Source organism: Microcebus murinus, chromosome 3 (assembly GCF_040939455.1).
Source record: "Microcebus murinus isolate Inina chromosome 3, M.murinus_Inina_mat1.0, whole genome shotgun sequence".
Classification (NCBI taxonomy): Eukaryota; Metazoa; Chordata; class Mammalia; order Primates; family Cheirogaleidae; genus Microcebus; species Microcebus murinus.
In genome coordinates, this window is record NC_134106.1 from 101,246,781 (window position 1) to 101,261,788 (window position 15,008).

General features: G+C 43.2%; 1 protein-coding gene across 2 annotated transcripts in view; it reads left to right on the top strand.

The window, feature by feature from the left end:
• The first annotated feature begins 485 nt into the window (after window positions 1-485).
• Window positions 486-15,008, top strand: part of RBPJ (recombination signal binding protein for immunoglobulin kappa J region) — a 223,378-nt gene continuing 208,855 nt past the window's right edge. For both annotated transcript variants that reach the window (XM_076001151.1, XM_012754614.3), the window contains exon 1: window positions 486-603. Coding sequence is in view for 1 of the 2 variants with exons in the window: in XM_012754614.3 (XP_012610068.1) it covers window positions 527-603 (77 nt within the window). In the remaining variant the exon portion in view is untranslated. The remainder of the gene's footprint in view (window positions 604-15,008) is intronic.

Sequence of the window (15,008 nt, forward strand, 5' to 3'; positions counted from 1 at the left end):
CGTGGCGCATCCGCCACTGTGACTCTCAGAGCCCCAAGACCAGAATCCAGACCAAGCGATGGTTAAGGCCCCATCTAGGATTGGGAGAATCAAATATTCACTCCATGATGTGAAGCCAGCAGAAATAACTGAGGTCGGGAATATTGAGGTGGCCACTGACCATGATAGAAAACCAAATTCACCTAAAGCAGCTATAGCGTCATTTATTTCCCTTTTTTCCGTGGTGATTTGTTTTCCAGGCTGCTCTTATGTAAAACTCAGGCCTTTGTTCTCTGAAAGAATAAGCTAACGAAAAACAAGAAACCAGAAAGATTAATTTTTGTTTGTCTTTACAGACACCTTCTGTAATCAAAGCACTTCCGAACCCTCCACCCCCCCTACCCCCCCAAAAAGGCTGTGTCTGCACTTCTGCCCTTAGAAAGAATGTTGAATTTCTTCTTCTTCATTTTGACATTTTCACTTCCTTTGCTGCACAGGCAAAGTGGCCCCCAGATTTGGGTGGAAGAGGCTCTTTCCACAGCATTTCATGACAGAGTCTTCAAGAGGAACCTGTACTGAGAGTCTCTCTGAGATGATCGGGCTGCTCCATCCGGCACTGTTGAGGTGAGTGAGTGCTCCCGCACGTTGCCTGTGAAATGTACAGTGTGCTTTAAGCCGTGACTTAGCAATAAGTAAATTGCATCTTGCCACTGCCATCTAAAGGGGGAACGAGCCAACCACGGACTTTGCCATTTAAATCTCTGCGCGGGCGTGTTCTGGTCACATCGCCTTCTCTCGGACGAGGCCGTAGATGGCTCAGCAGAAGACCGCCCCCAGGCTGCAAAGGATGTGCGGTCCCTTCCCTGGACAGGATGCTCTTCTGTGCAACTCAGGCCGGCAGCACGGCCGCCTCCTTGGAGCCTTTCGCGTCTCCTTGTATTTCTCTAACTCCCCACTTTCTTTTACTCACCTCTGTAGAAAAGCATAAGGAGTTCTCTGCCATCAAAGCCATCTATAGTCCCTCTGGGTACTTAACATTTCAGATGTTTCCTTTAAATAAGCTCCTCGAGGAACGCTTTCATTGGTAGGTGATCCTAACCAAGTAGGTTGTCATCTAAAAGCAGGCTGCTTCCTCGAGGTTCAACCTGGGCTCAGCTGGGGACACAGAAGGGCCCACTACATACTTGCTGTCCGCGAAATTGCAATCTACTTGGGCGACAAGAATAACGTTCACTCATGCATTCACTCATTCATACACACATTCAATACACAATTACTAAGTGCCTACTGTATACTGGGTATTTAGGAAATAATACAAGTGGTTTTCTAGCTCTGAGCTCTGGCCCTCAAAGCAGGAGCTAGAGAGTGGAGCTATGACAAAAGGGTCACAAATCCACATACACTCCAAGCACTGTCTGCCGATTTTTACTCCCCTCTTATTCATGCATTCATTTGACAAATATCTACTGCATGTCCACAACATGCCTGGTAGAATAATGTCGCAGACATGTGTGTGTATTTTCCAGAAGCATTTGGATGCAGTTGGGATCAATTAAATGTAAGTCCATTTAAGAGTTTTACTGAATTTGTAACGTTCTCTTGTCATTATTTTCTCAGTGGATGTCAAAAGTTCGTTATCATCATAGAACTGCACAAAAAGAGTTAACATTAAAAAATGTGTTCTTCCACTGGAAAATGTGGAGACCTTGTATTACTTCCGTAATAGAAGGCTAATACAAGGTTCACGGCAATTCCAGACGATGTGAAGTTTCTTAGGAGACCAGTAGTTTAGAGGCAAGGAAACCAGAGGGGCTAGGGTAGCCCAGAAAGCACCAGTACTATAGTGAACTAGCCCTTATATTCATCTATGGTACGACAAGGGCATTACTCTAAGTTGTGCACAAAAATCTCTCCTTCAAAATAATTTAATTGCAAATTAAATTACTTTATATGATTATTACATATTATACATGATCAAGAATAAATACATTCAGGCATCCTAATCTCAGCCTTACTGAACAATCCTGATTATTTGGCTCCGTTTTCTGAAGTTTAGGTTTTTCAAAAGCAAAGTATACTGTAATCTTTTGCATTCGTGGTTCTTTACACTTTTCAAAGTGCTTTCCCTATGTATTGTTTAATTGAACATCACTAAAATTATGAGATATGGACAGGACAGGAATCACTGTCCCTATTTCATAGATGAAGTTAGAGCACTTGAAAATAAGAAATGAAGTATACAGATAAGAAATGGGCAAGGGTTAGCTAGGTAAAATGGTCAGGAAAATAGATTACAAATAAATGTAAAAGGATCCTGGGATTTCTAATGTGGATGAGGGAAAGCAGAGGTAAGCTAGAATCCCATTCTTCTACTGGACATCATTCCAGTTCTAGCTAAGACTACCATGCTCACTTTAAATGCCCATCTCCTAAAATTGAAGTAGATATATTTTAAAGGGAGGCCCCCCAAAAAGCAATAAAAATATCTTTGGAAGAATGGAAAGTAAAAACTAGAAAAGAAAGTGTAAGAAGCAGAATGATACATAAGAGGAATATTTAAGGGCAGTTGAGTGAGGTGTAGGTTGGCTGTAAGTTGTGAGGTATAAGTTCAATCACCCAGTAATTTTTGTTAACTGTACTTTCATGGAACAATAATTCATGAGACCTTAAAAAATCATTGGGCTGAACATGATAGCTCATGCCTATAATCCTAGCTAGCACTCTGGAAGTCTGAGGCAGGACGATGGTTAAGGTCAGGAGTTCGAGACCAACCTGAGCAAGAGCAAGACCCCGTCTCTACTAAAAAAAAAAAAAAATAGAAAGAAATTAGCTGGACAACTAAAAGTATATATATAAAAAATTATCCGGGCATGGTGGCACATGCCTGTAGTCCCAGCTACTCGGGAGGCTGAGGCAATAGTATTGCTTGAGCCCAGGAGTTTCAAGTTGCTATGAGCTAGGCTGATGCCATGACACTCTAGCCCGGGCAATAGAGACTCTGTCTCAAAATAAATAAATAAAAATAAAAATAAAAAAATAGAAAGAAATTAGCTGGACAACTAAAAAAATTAATTATGTATATATATATATATTAGCCAGGCATGGTGGCACATGCCTGTAGTCCAGCTACTGGAGAGGCTGAGGCAGGAGGATTGCTTGAGCCCAGGAGTTTGAGGTTGTTGTGAGCTAGGCTGACGCCACAGCACTCTAGCCCAGGCAACAGAGTGAGACTCTGTCTCAAAAAATAAAATAAAATAAAAATAAACTTTATTGTCTCTCGTTTTAGGTGATGCATATTTAAGCAAAAGGCAGGCTGGGTGGGTAGCTCACACCTGTAATCCTAGCACTCTGGGAGGCCGAGGCGGGTGGATTGCTCGAGGTCAGGAGTTCGAAACCAGCCTGAGCAAGAGCGAGACCCCGTCTCTACTAAAAATAGAAAGAAATTAATTGACCAACTAAAATATATATATACACAAAAAATTAGCTGGGCATGGTGGCACATGCCTGTAGTCCCAGCTACTCGGGAGGCTGAGGCAGTAGGATCACTTGAGCCCAGGATATTGAGGTTGCTGTGAGCTAGGACGCCACGGCACTCACTCTAGCCTAGGCAACAAAGTGAGACTCTGTCTCAAAAAAATAAATAAAACATAAAAAAAAAAAGCAAAGGCAGGCCGGGCGCGGTGGTTCACGCCTGTAATCCTAGCACTCTGGGAGGCCGAGGCGGGCGGATCGCTTGAGGTCAGGAGTTCAAAACCAGCCTGAGCAAGAGCGAGACCCCATCTCTACTATAAATAGAAAGAAATTAATTGGCCAACTAATATATATAGAAAAAATTAGCCGGGCATAGTTGCGCATGCCTGTAGTCCCAGCTACTCGGGAGGCTGAGGCAGCAGGATCGCTTGAGCCCAGGAGTTTGAGGTTGCTGTGTGCTAGGCTGATGCCACGGCACTCACTCTAGCCTGGGCAACAAAGTGAGACTCTGTCCCAAAAAAAAAAAAAAAAAAAAAGCAAAGGCAGCACTATCAAAAGAATGGGCTTGGATTTGAATTTTGCCTTTAGTGCACATTAGACATCAAGCAAATCTTAATGTTTTATTTTTCAAAACTTCAATTTTTCCCATCTCTAAACTGAGGATGATAATACCTCCCTTGCAACGTTGCTTCAAGGATTAGAGACGTCGTATGCAGAGCACCTGGTAAGGGGCCCAGTATATAGCAGAAAGTCCATCGGAGTAGCTGTTGTTTTGGGTGGTAGTGGTGGTGGTTTATATTAATATGTGACCTCATGGATTAAGCACTGGACTTTGGGTCAAAGGACATGCATTTGGATCATGACTCTTCCATTTAGTAACTATGAAAATCATGAAAATACTTTTAAAGATATTGTTAGGCTCATTCATCCTGAAGCTCTTCACATGTAAAAACAAGTACAATTTCCCTTCTTATTTTTATTTTAAGGTTCATATGAAATAGCCCTTAAATATAAATGTCATATAAAAATAGGATATCATTGCTACTAACTCTTTGAAAGCTAGTCATCTAGGCTAATACATAGACATGTCACTGTATGGTATACAGGTATCACCATACTAGGAATATTTTCAGAAGTCCTAAGAACAACAACAAAAAAAATTGAAACAAGAAATTTTTAGCCATGTCTCCCAGGTAGCTCATCAGACAATCAGGGCCCTACAGCTCAGAGGAAGTATAGTGCAGCCCACCCTCCTTATGTGCCAGAAGAGGAAACTGAGGCCCAGAGAAGTGAAGTTATCTCTTCAAAAGGACACCACAGGGCAGGGGTTCCAAGAAGTGAGCCTGTCCCCAGTCTGCCATCGGCAAGCCCGGTGGTCACCAGGACTACACTATTAAGTCTGTCCCTGTGTATACCCACTGGCTTTAGGATCTCTGCATCTGGTAGGTGGGAAGTACTGGAGCATAAATCCAAAACCGTCTGCTAAGCTGAGCTGGAGGATAAAATTGCCTGAGTGCGTTTCAGTGTAGGGCTGGAGGGCAGTGAGGGGCTGGAAATCCACCTCCTGAAGCTCCTTCCACCCTGTGCATTTATGATGTCATCCAGGAAACATCTCAACAACATAGATGGAACTAAATGTCTTGCCAGGTGGTGGCCTGTGATCCACACAGACAGCCCCTGACTCACAAAGAAAGACTACAGAGGTCCCATGCAAACAAACAGCTGCCACCATCCGCCAGCTTCTGCCACCCTGCAGCTGCCATGGGCTGTGTGAAAAAAACTAAAAAGAAAGAAAGGGGTAGGAAAAAAAATCTTGGACCACTCGCAGATTCCGCACATTCAGAGGCAGAGGAAGGGAAGAAATTGTGGAAACAGGAACCGCATAAGGGAACGGACTCTTGGCATAAATTTCAGCCACGGGAGATCTGGCAGCAGCCTCCACTCTCTCTGCCTTGAAAAATCTCCTGGGAATGACTGTCCGCTCTCGTCCCCTCTGCCAGAAATTCTTGTCTCAAAGCCTTTTTGGAAGAAGGAAAGCAGGGAATAAATAATAATTAATTTCAATTTACCATTAGAAATCTCTTTTGGAACATTACTCTCCTTGACAATAGTTAAGAATATCTACCTTATGCAGTTGGTTGCAAGGAAGAGAATGTGAATCAATAAATAAAAAGTCCTTAGAACTGCACCTGATATATGATATAACACAGAGAAGTATTATAAAAGTACTAGCTCTCTTTATAATTACAATTATTCCCATTTTACAGATGGGAGAACTGAGGTTTAAAGAAATGACATTACTCTGCCCAGGCCACATAACTTGGAGGTAGAAGCAGGACTCAAAGCCAGATCCGTCTCAATCCCACAGTCTTAACCACTGTGCTAAACAGTCATGTTCCTGGCACGGGAGGTGGGAGGCCAGTGAAGGGCTCTGGGGAGAGACCATTCACAAATTAGCAAGAATTAACTCCATCACATAATTTTCCTCCTGAAAATCAACTGATCTCAGCCATACTCCAATTCCAAAATTGGAACATTGATGGAGGCAGGGCAGGTGGGTTATCTGGGAAAAGAGCTGGGGTGAAGAACCACAATGGGATTTGAGTATGAAGTTTGGAGACAGTGATGCCCATGGGTGGGAGATGTAGAAAAAAGGGCCATCTGGAGGTAGTCACCGATGAACTCTGACCTACATAGAATTCGTCTAGGTCTAATCCTATACCCAGGAAAGGGGAAGGAAGATTTCTATCTCCCTCACCCACCCACCCACCTCTGTCCCACCCTCAGCTCCAGAGAACTTCTTGGTACTCTTATGAGCTGGGTTAAATAAACTTCTGTGGGCTGGCTGGAAACACAACGCTTCTACTCCCATTTGCAACGCATTTCTTTGGGGAAATGCGTGCTGAGTTCCAAACAAATGACTTGTAATTTAATACAACGCATGTATACTTACGCACGCCCCGTGTCTCCATGGGCTGGGCACTGGGCTGGGCACTGGGGATATCAAAATAAATAAGGCAAGGTCCCTACCCTGGAGCCCTGAGCCCTGTGCAGGAGAGAGGTGTGTAAGTAACTAACACACAAAGCGATGAGTGTAATAGGAGAGGGGTGTACAAGGGACCACAGGAAGCCCTGGGGAAAGAAACTGGGAAATTGCCTTTAAATGAACTAGTGGAATCGAACCCTCTGCAAGTTGGGAAGTGCATGCAATGCATTAGGAGTTCTGGGAAAGACTCCATTTAGTACCGTTTAGTACTGAGAGAACTCATTCTTGCTTTTTTTCCCCGGCAAGTGGTGGTATCAATACCGTTTTTCCCCAAGAGGTTAGAGAGAGATATGCTTGCGTGGACTCTGAACTGAAGACTGCTCGGGTTTGAATCCGGCTTTTTCTTACTAGTGATAACGACCTTTCCTTTACCTAAGTCTGCTTCCTTATCTGGAGAATGGGGCCAATGAAAATGCCTCTTTGTACAGAACTCCTGGGAGGACCTTGTCCAGTGCCCAACATGGGGTAAACTCGCTCAAATCTGGCTACTGTTAACTGAACGATAAGGCAGGAATCCCTGGCTCCAAATAACTTCATGCAAGAAAGCTGCGTTTCCAAAAGACCGTTTTAAGTGATACAAAGAAGTGCATTTTAAAACTTTGCATAGCAAATATCTACCTTCAGATATTAGAGGAGAAATAATATATATATGACACATCAAACTCTAGATTTCATAGATATTGTTGCTTAGGGTGAAAGAAAAAAATTTTAGAACGTGAATTCACTTAAAGAAAGCCAGTAAATACTAGATGGGAAAGGAATATGGAGAAAAAACATGACAGAGGTTAGGGCATGTGTGATGGTCTCTCTTCAGGTGTTTTCTCATTGTAATGAAATTCAAAACTTCCATCTATGACTCTGGGTAAAGGCAGCATTTTCTAATGCCCGAACGAAAGGGAATATGCATCTGCACAGCAGAAAAGAATGCCTTCTTCAGACCCATGCTTTCTTGGCCCCAGAGTCAATCCCGGTGGAAAAATTCCCTGAAGCCAACAGACAGCTGAGCTTCTCGCCTGGAATTCAGATGGAGGAAAATTATACCCTGCGGTTCTGAGGGCTCCCGGGCCGTTTGGGATGCACATAACGCCAGAGCGCGGGCCTGCCACCTGTCCGCCTCCACCCCACGAGCTTGGGGAGCTTAAGCTAGAAGAGATTCGAGTTTGGGGGAGGTGGCAGGGAGGAACCACAAAAAGGGAGCAGAAAAACAGAAAAAGGAGCAAAACATAGCCCTGTGTCGGTTCACACCCAAATTTCCTCCAAGTTGCAGTGAGGTCTCTGAGCACCCAGTTACCTTAACCCCTTTTTTGTAAAATACCTCTGGGAACTATAGCTAATGTGCACAGCAGTGGATTTTGAAGCCAATGGAATGCCGGTGGCTAGGTGGGGTTTCCCTGGGGTCGGTGGCCCCACTGAGGCTCCTGCTGGCCCTGTGGTGTCACCCCCACTGACAGGCTTACATAGAGCCAACAGGGTGTGTTAAAGGCACAGTTTGCTGAGGTCTTTAAAGATGTCCCTCAGGCAGAGGCTTAGCCCCGTGCCAGCCGTCTGTCTGGTGCTCTCGTACTGTTCTCATGGAAACGTCCTTCCCGGCCTGAGCACCACGACCTTCCCTCCACCAGTCTGCTCGGTCTTCCTTCCCTCTGCTGTGGAAGGGGAAGGTGTTCATCACCTGGCGGGACCCGCCCTGAGAGGAAGGTCTGGAGAACAGTGCAGTCAATGAGCCATGGGCAGGGCTCGCAGGTAAATCCCTTCATTTCAGCCTCAAGAGTAGAGTCATCAAATAATGTGCAGGACACTCGGCTCAGCTGGAATGTCCGATAAACAACAAATAATGTTTTTAGTGTAAGTATGTCACGGGACATTGCAATTTAACTGAGTGTCTGTACTTTTAGTTGCTAAATCTGGCACCCGTGCTCAAGAACAACCCCCTGAAGTTGTCTTTGTTATCCCTATTTCAATGGTGGGGAAATGAAACTTAGGGAGATGAAGCAACTTGCCTGAAGCCGCAGGGCTGGTGGGTGGCAGAGCAGAGAGGAGATTTTCTACTAGACCCAGTGATTTTAAGACCAGTGTTGGTTCCCCGACACCCACAGGCATCCAAGCCTTAAAGTCAAGGGATGGGTGGGATGCTGCAGGAGGAAACCGAGGCATTCTCTGAGTCTGGGGAGATTCCTGGACGTGTCTCTTCCAATGCAGCGAATCACTCGATAAACAGTTGGTGGATGTAATTGAATTGAATTATTGCCATGACTGGTAAATAAGATTGCTCCACTGCTGTAAACACTCTTCAGAAAAGACTTAATCCTCACTCCTAGCTCCAGTCCCCCTTCAACACCACGCTTCAGCACTCAGAGGGGGGACTTCACCCTCACATGTACGGGCAGTGGCAGATGAGGTCATATAAGACACAGCTCCAAGAGAAGCTTCGAGTCGTATTACATTCATTTAACACATGGAGGAAACCCACAAGGACTGAAGGAGTTGGCAGCCCAAGTAGTCGGCCAGGCCTCTCTTGGCTGGACAGACCCAGAGCTCGGCGTGTGCAGCCTGGTCACCTTGCTTGAACCAGGCTGCATCTCCAGACCGTGAAGATGTCTCTCTGAACTTCGGTCAACATTCTTTTAGGGGAGCAGAGGCTGCAGTAATAGAAGGAGGGAAGAAGTATCCGACTAGAACGCTTTCTTGTCTGAAGAGGGGATAAATCAGTAGATGCAAAGTTTCCTTCAGCCTAGTTTCTTCTTAGATTCGTGAAGCCCTCTGAGTTTGCACACAGCAATCTGGACAGAATGTGCAGCTCATATACACCCCTAAGACTTTGGGTCCCCAAAAGGGAGCATTTTGTCCTTCTTATCTTAAATCCCAGCCTCTTCGCCCAGACCCTTAAGGAAGGAGCTATGGGAGAGTGGAGGATAAGTAAGGACCAAGGAAAATAGCATCTACAGATAACGTGAACCCAAATCTGCCACCAACAGGAAAATCAGCCACCTTATAATCATTTTATTTTCTGATGATAGAAGTAATAAATGTTCACTGTAGAAAAATTCGAAAGTGCCATAATGTAAAAAGAAAACAATAAAAATGACCCATAATTCCATCATGCAGAGATATAACCTTTCCTAAAACTGTGGTGTGTTTCCTAAGTGTCTCTGCACTTGTGATAAACATAATCAGGCTCGTGCATCATATGTAACGTTTTGCTCCACTTTTTAAAAAATCTAACAAATCATGAATACTTCCCTCACATCATTAAAGACTCTCAAAGAATCTTTATGACTTTGATGAATCTTTAATGGTTACATTGAAAATGGTCATAATTTATTTAACTATTCTCTTTTTGCTGAACATTTAGATTGTGTCTGATGCTTTTCCTAATAGAAATAACATAGCAGTGAACATCTCCTACACACACATTGCGTGTGTAGACCCTTGGCATCTGTTCCTTCATGTCTAGTAGAATCTAATCTAAACTGACATCTGATATGACCCAAAGATATGTGTCTTATAACGTTTTCTGTTTTACCATGCTCTGACCAGTTGGAGAACCAGTAGAGTCAATTCTAGAACAAGGACTCCATGGCTCCTCATCAAATGGAGGGAGCTCCTACACAGCAGAAAGCCCCACACCCCATTAGACTCAGGCCTTGGCTTATGAGAGAGAGAGGGAAAGAGAGAGAGACACACAGAGAGAGAGAGGCAAAATCCTAGGAACAATTTTGAGAAACCACAATGCAATGTAATTCCACCAGGAACACGATGATAAAAGTCCTCAGAACTGTGCCGCTTGGTATTTTTACAGAACCATTGCTTGTCGATTTAGTTAATGATAACATTGGGTTCCAAATTTCCTCTAAAAGAGTCTTAGATGTTCTCAACTTGGACAGGGCTGGCTTAAAAATAAACAAATAAGTTACATAAGCCCAAAGTTTGGAGGACTGGATTGTGGAAGCCAAGACTTGTGTGTAGGCCTACAGGACTCGCCTCCTGTCTTGTGGTTGGGCCTCACGTGCGGCGTGAAGGGTGGAGCAGCAAGGGAGCTTTCCAGCTGTCCCTGGGATCCAGCTTCTAATTTAAGCACCAACGCCCACCAGGGACCCGGGCAGAGCACATCCTGTGGCGCCAAGAACGCTCACGGTGCTTAGAAGACAGTGAAAAGAAACGAAAAAGCAAGCACAGCCACGGACGGGTAGATGAGGACAGATTTATTTTTGCTTTATTCTCTCCCACTGTTAGCTGCTTTGAAGGGCCGAGTGGTGCTACTCCAGAGCTGCCATCTTCCGCCTGAGAGCTGGCCGCGTTCGGGTGGGAAGTGAGGGGATTACTGTGTGTTGCCTTTTGGAAGTTTTTAAGGCTCCCCCAGGAAGAACCATGCCAGACTCCCCAGCGTTACCAATGTGGATGGAGCCCCACTGTCCACGCAGCTGTTGGGGCCACTGCAAGGGACAGAAAAGGCCCAATGCTCTGGGGCGGGTGGGGTCCACGATCCTCCATACACTTCATAGTGTGAATAGGTGAACTGTCACAAATGCATCCATTCATTCGAGTACTTATGTAATGTCATCATTAAGATCTTAGACAGTGGGAGGCACTGAGGGCTTGGTTGAGTCCATGTGGGCAGCTACAACAAAATGCCATCATCTGAATAATTTATAAACAACAGAAATGTATTTCTCACAGCTCTGGAGGCTGGGAAATCCAAGATCAAGATGTTGGCAGATTCAATGTCTGGAGAGGGCCTTCCTCCTGGTTCATAGATGGCATTGTCTAGCTGTGTCCTCACAGAGTGGAAGGAGCAAGGGGTCTTTCTGGGTCCTCTTTTATAAAAGTACTAACACCATTCATGAGGGTGTCACCCTTATAATCTAATCACCTCCCAAAGCCCCACCTCCCAACACCTTGGGAATTAGGATTTCAATGTGTGAATTTGGGGGGATGAAAATATTCAGCCCATAGCATTGTGGGCCTAACAGTTAAAAGATAAAGTAGGCTCTGCCTTCAAATTGCTTCTTCTAGTTGAGAATAGATGTGTTCACAAATAGAAATAGCCATAATAAGCAGACAATGCTATGTGTCCATTATGAAGGGCATTGTAGACCAGAGTTCTACGTGGGCTGTGAACACAGGTGAAAGCACTACTAAGTTCCAGCAAGTACCTCGCTTCCTGAACACAGGCCAAGCATGGCAGGAGCTTCAGAGTTTCCAATGCAGGAGAATGTGATTTTTCTGTAAAATATCCTGAATTTTTTTAAGTTGGCTGAATTTTTTAACACTATGCAAACTGAAGAAAATATACCTATAGACTGATCAGAACAAGCCATCAGTGTGAACCTCTGAAGCAGATTATATTTGTTAATATGAACAGATATCTACCTTTATGAAAAGGTACTTTACACAGTAGTGTGTTTAACACAGTCACATTTTTGTTTCAAAATCATGTGTCTACACCTAGAAAAAAGATGGAAGGAGATACACCAAAATGTTAACAGTAGTAGGCTAGATGGCAGGAGTATAAATGATTTTATTTCCTTCTTTACTTTTTCTGTTTTTTATGAAAGTCTTGCAATACACAAGCGTTACATCTATAATCAGTAGTTTCAGTTTTTCAATTTTTTAAATAAAAAGACCCAAGTGCTGTCACATTGGCACAGATAAAACATTATGAAACTTTTAAGAAATAAGAAAAAGAATTACATTAAAATAAGAATTACTTAAAAATAATAATAAAGGTTGAATAGTAAGAAAATAAAACGTATACACTGGACACTTACACTGCTGGAAGAGGAGGGACACTCACTATGGGCTTTGCAGGCATTCTGTTTATTCCTCCCAACTTCAGTGTAATGGCACTACTGTTATTCCTATGCATGGGGGAGGGAATGAGGCTAGGAGAGGTTAAGTAACTTGCCCAAGGTCACACAGCTCATAAGGAGTAGAGCTAGAATTCAGAACCCAGGTCGTGCACCTCCAAAGGCTGTGTGTTCTTCTAACCTCAAGGAAGATTACTTAGAAGCAAAGTGAGTGTGGAAGGTCAGGAGGATGGTGGTATTTAATCTGTGCCTTGAAGACCCAGTAATACCCTAAAATATCCTAGAGATAGGAAGGAAATACCACCAAAGGAGAAGAAATGATACCAGGGGCATAAAAATAAGTTCTGATAAAGTGAGATAAGTGACTGGAGATGGAGCCATGAGAGTCCTAAATACTAAACATCATGCCAAGGAATTAGACCTTATTTATGGCCAGTGGGAGCCATTGATGTTTCCAGTACCAGAATGAGATTGGTGCCATGAGGTATTATCCACTAGGCTTGAGTGGCTTAAACAACAAAAATGTATTTTCTCATCATTCTAGAGGTAAAGTCTAAGGTCAAGTTTTCAGCGATTCAAATGCTTCCTCTACCACTTATTAGATGTGGAATCTTAAGACATTTAAGTACTTTGTACTCTTGTTCATAAAGAAAAGCAGAAGGCCGGGTGCGGTGGCTCACACCTGTAATCCTAGCACTCTGGGAGGCCGAGGCAGGCGGATTGCTCGAGGTCAGGAGTTCAAAACCAGCCTGAGCAAGAGCGAGACCCTGTCTCTACTATAAATAGAAAGAACTTAATTGGCCAACTAATATATATAGAAAAAATTAGCCGGGCATGGTGGCGCATGCCTGTAGTCCCAGCTACTCGGGAGGCTGAGGCAGTAGGATTGCTTGAGCCCAGGAGTTTGAGGTTGCTGTGAGCTAGGCTGATGTCATGGCACTCACTCTAGCCTGGGCAACAAAGCGAGACTCTGTCTCAAAAAAAAAAAAAAGAAAAAAAGAAAAAGAAAAGCAGAAAACATGTATTTTGCCTGTATTGTGTGGCTCAGATGAAATAGTGCTTGTGGAAGCACTTTGTAAACTACAAGGGCCCTATCCAGTAGTCAGGAATTAGCATTTTACCAAGTCAGACATACTGCTGTGCATGGAGTAAGGCCTCAAATACTTGTTTAGTGAGTAAATGACACTATAGAAGCACCTTTCTATGCTGAAGGTGGGGAGAGGCGGAAAGGACTTAGCATTACCGGAATTCAAAGTAATTTCATAAAAACACATTTGTGCGACCTAATTTTTAAAAAAGACTGATCAAATATCCCTCATATATTTTTGAACTAACTTATAAGTGGATTCAAAATAATGCATGCATTTCTAATGTGTTACACTCATTTAAAAACATTTTCGGGCCGATTTACTTCAAAAACACATTTACATTTAATCTATAATTCCTAATTAATAAGAAGCATTTATCAAGTATCTATAATGTGGAACACGCTGGAATGGATGAGCTTCCAAGGTCTCATCTGAGCTTCAAAACCAGCGTGATGTGGAAATAGGCTCAGTATTGACCACATAAATCAGGCGTTCTTGGGGCGCAGGCCAAGATGGGAATTTGAACTCAAATATTCTGAGATTACATCCTCTATTTTCGCCTCATTTTCCTCCTTACAAAAACAGCCCAACATGCCCAGCAACCATCCCTGCTCTGAAGCCCTAAAAAGTTATCTATCAACAGAAAAATGTGGTTTTAATTATCGCGAAGGTTTCTCTCCTGATTCTCCTGAAGCTCTTTTTCACTGTAACTCTGCACGGTCAGTCCCGTGTTAGCACAAGTCCAAAGAAGCACAGTCTAAATAATTAAAGGAAACTTCAAAAAGTATTTTAACCTCTGATTTGCATTTTTCAAAACAAAATTAAAGAGGACAAATTCATAACACTCTGGAACACTTGTAATTCCTAAATTCTTCCGTATGCAATTCTACAGCCTCCATCTCTCTCTCTCTATCGTTAGACCACAAAGCATATCTTCTCTCCCTTCCCTTACTTAATCTCTCAACTTTTTATTATAGTCCTGTGTCACTTAACACAGGGATACTTCTGAGAAGTGCATCGTTAGGTGATTCTGTTGTGCCAACATCAGAGTGGACTTACACAAACAGATGGTCTGGCCTCTACACACTTCCGCCGTTTGGTACAGCCTATTGCTCCCAGGCTACAAACCTGTGCAGCAAGTTACTGTCCCGAATACTGTAGGCAACTGGAACACAATGGAAAGTATTTGTGTATCCAAACATATCTAAACACAGAAAAGGTACAATAGAAATACCATATAAAAGATAAAAAATGGTACACCTGTATAGAGCACTTACCATGAATGGAACCTGCAGGACTGGAAGTCGCTCTGGGTGAGTCAGTGGGTGGGTGGTGAGAGAATGTGAAGGTCTAGGACATTACGGCACGCTACTGTAGACTTCATCAACACTGTACACTTGGGCTACACCAAATTTATTTTTTTCATTTGTTTCTTCAATAATAAATTAACTTAGCATACCGTAACTTTTTTACTTGTGAAACTTTTCTATTTTTTAAAATTTTGACTCTTTTGTAATGGCACAGCTCAAAACACAAACACATTGTACAGCTGTACAAAAAAATGTTATTTCTTTATATTCTTATCCTATAAGCTTTCTTGTACTTTTTCAATTTTTATTT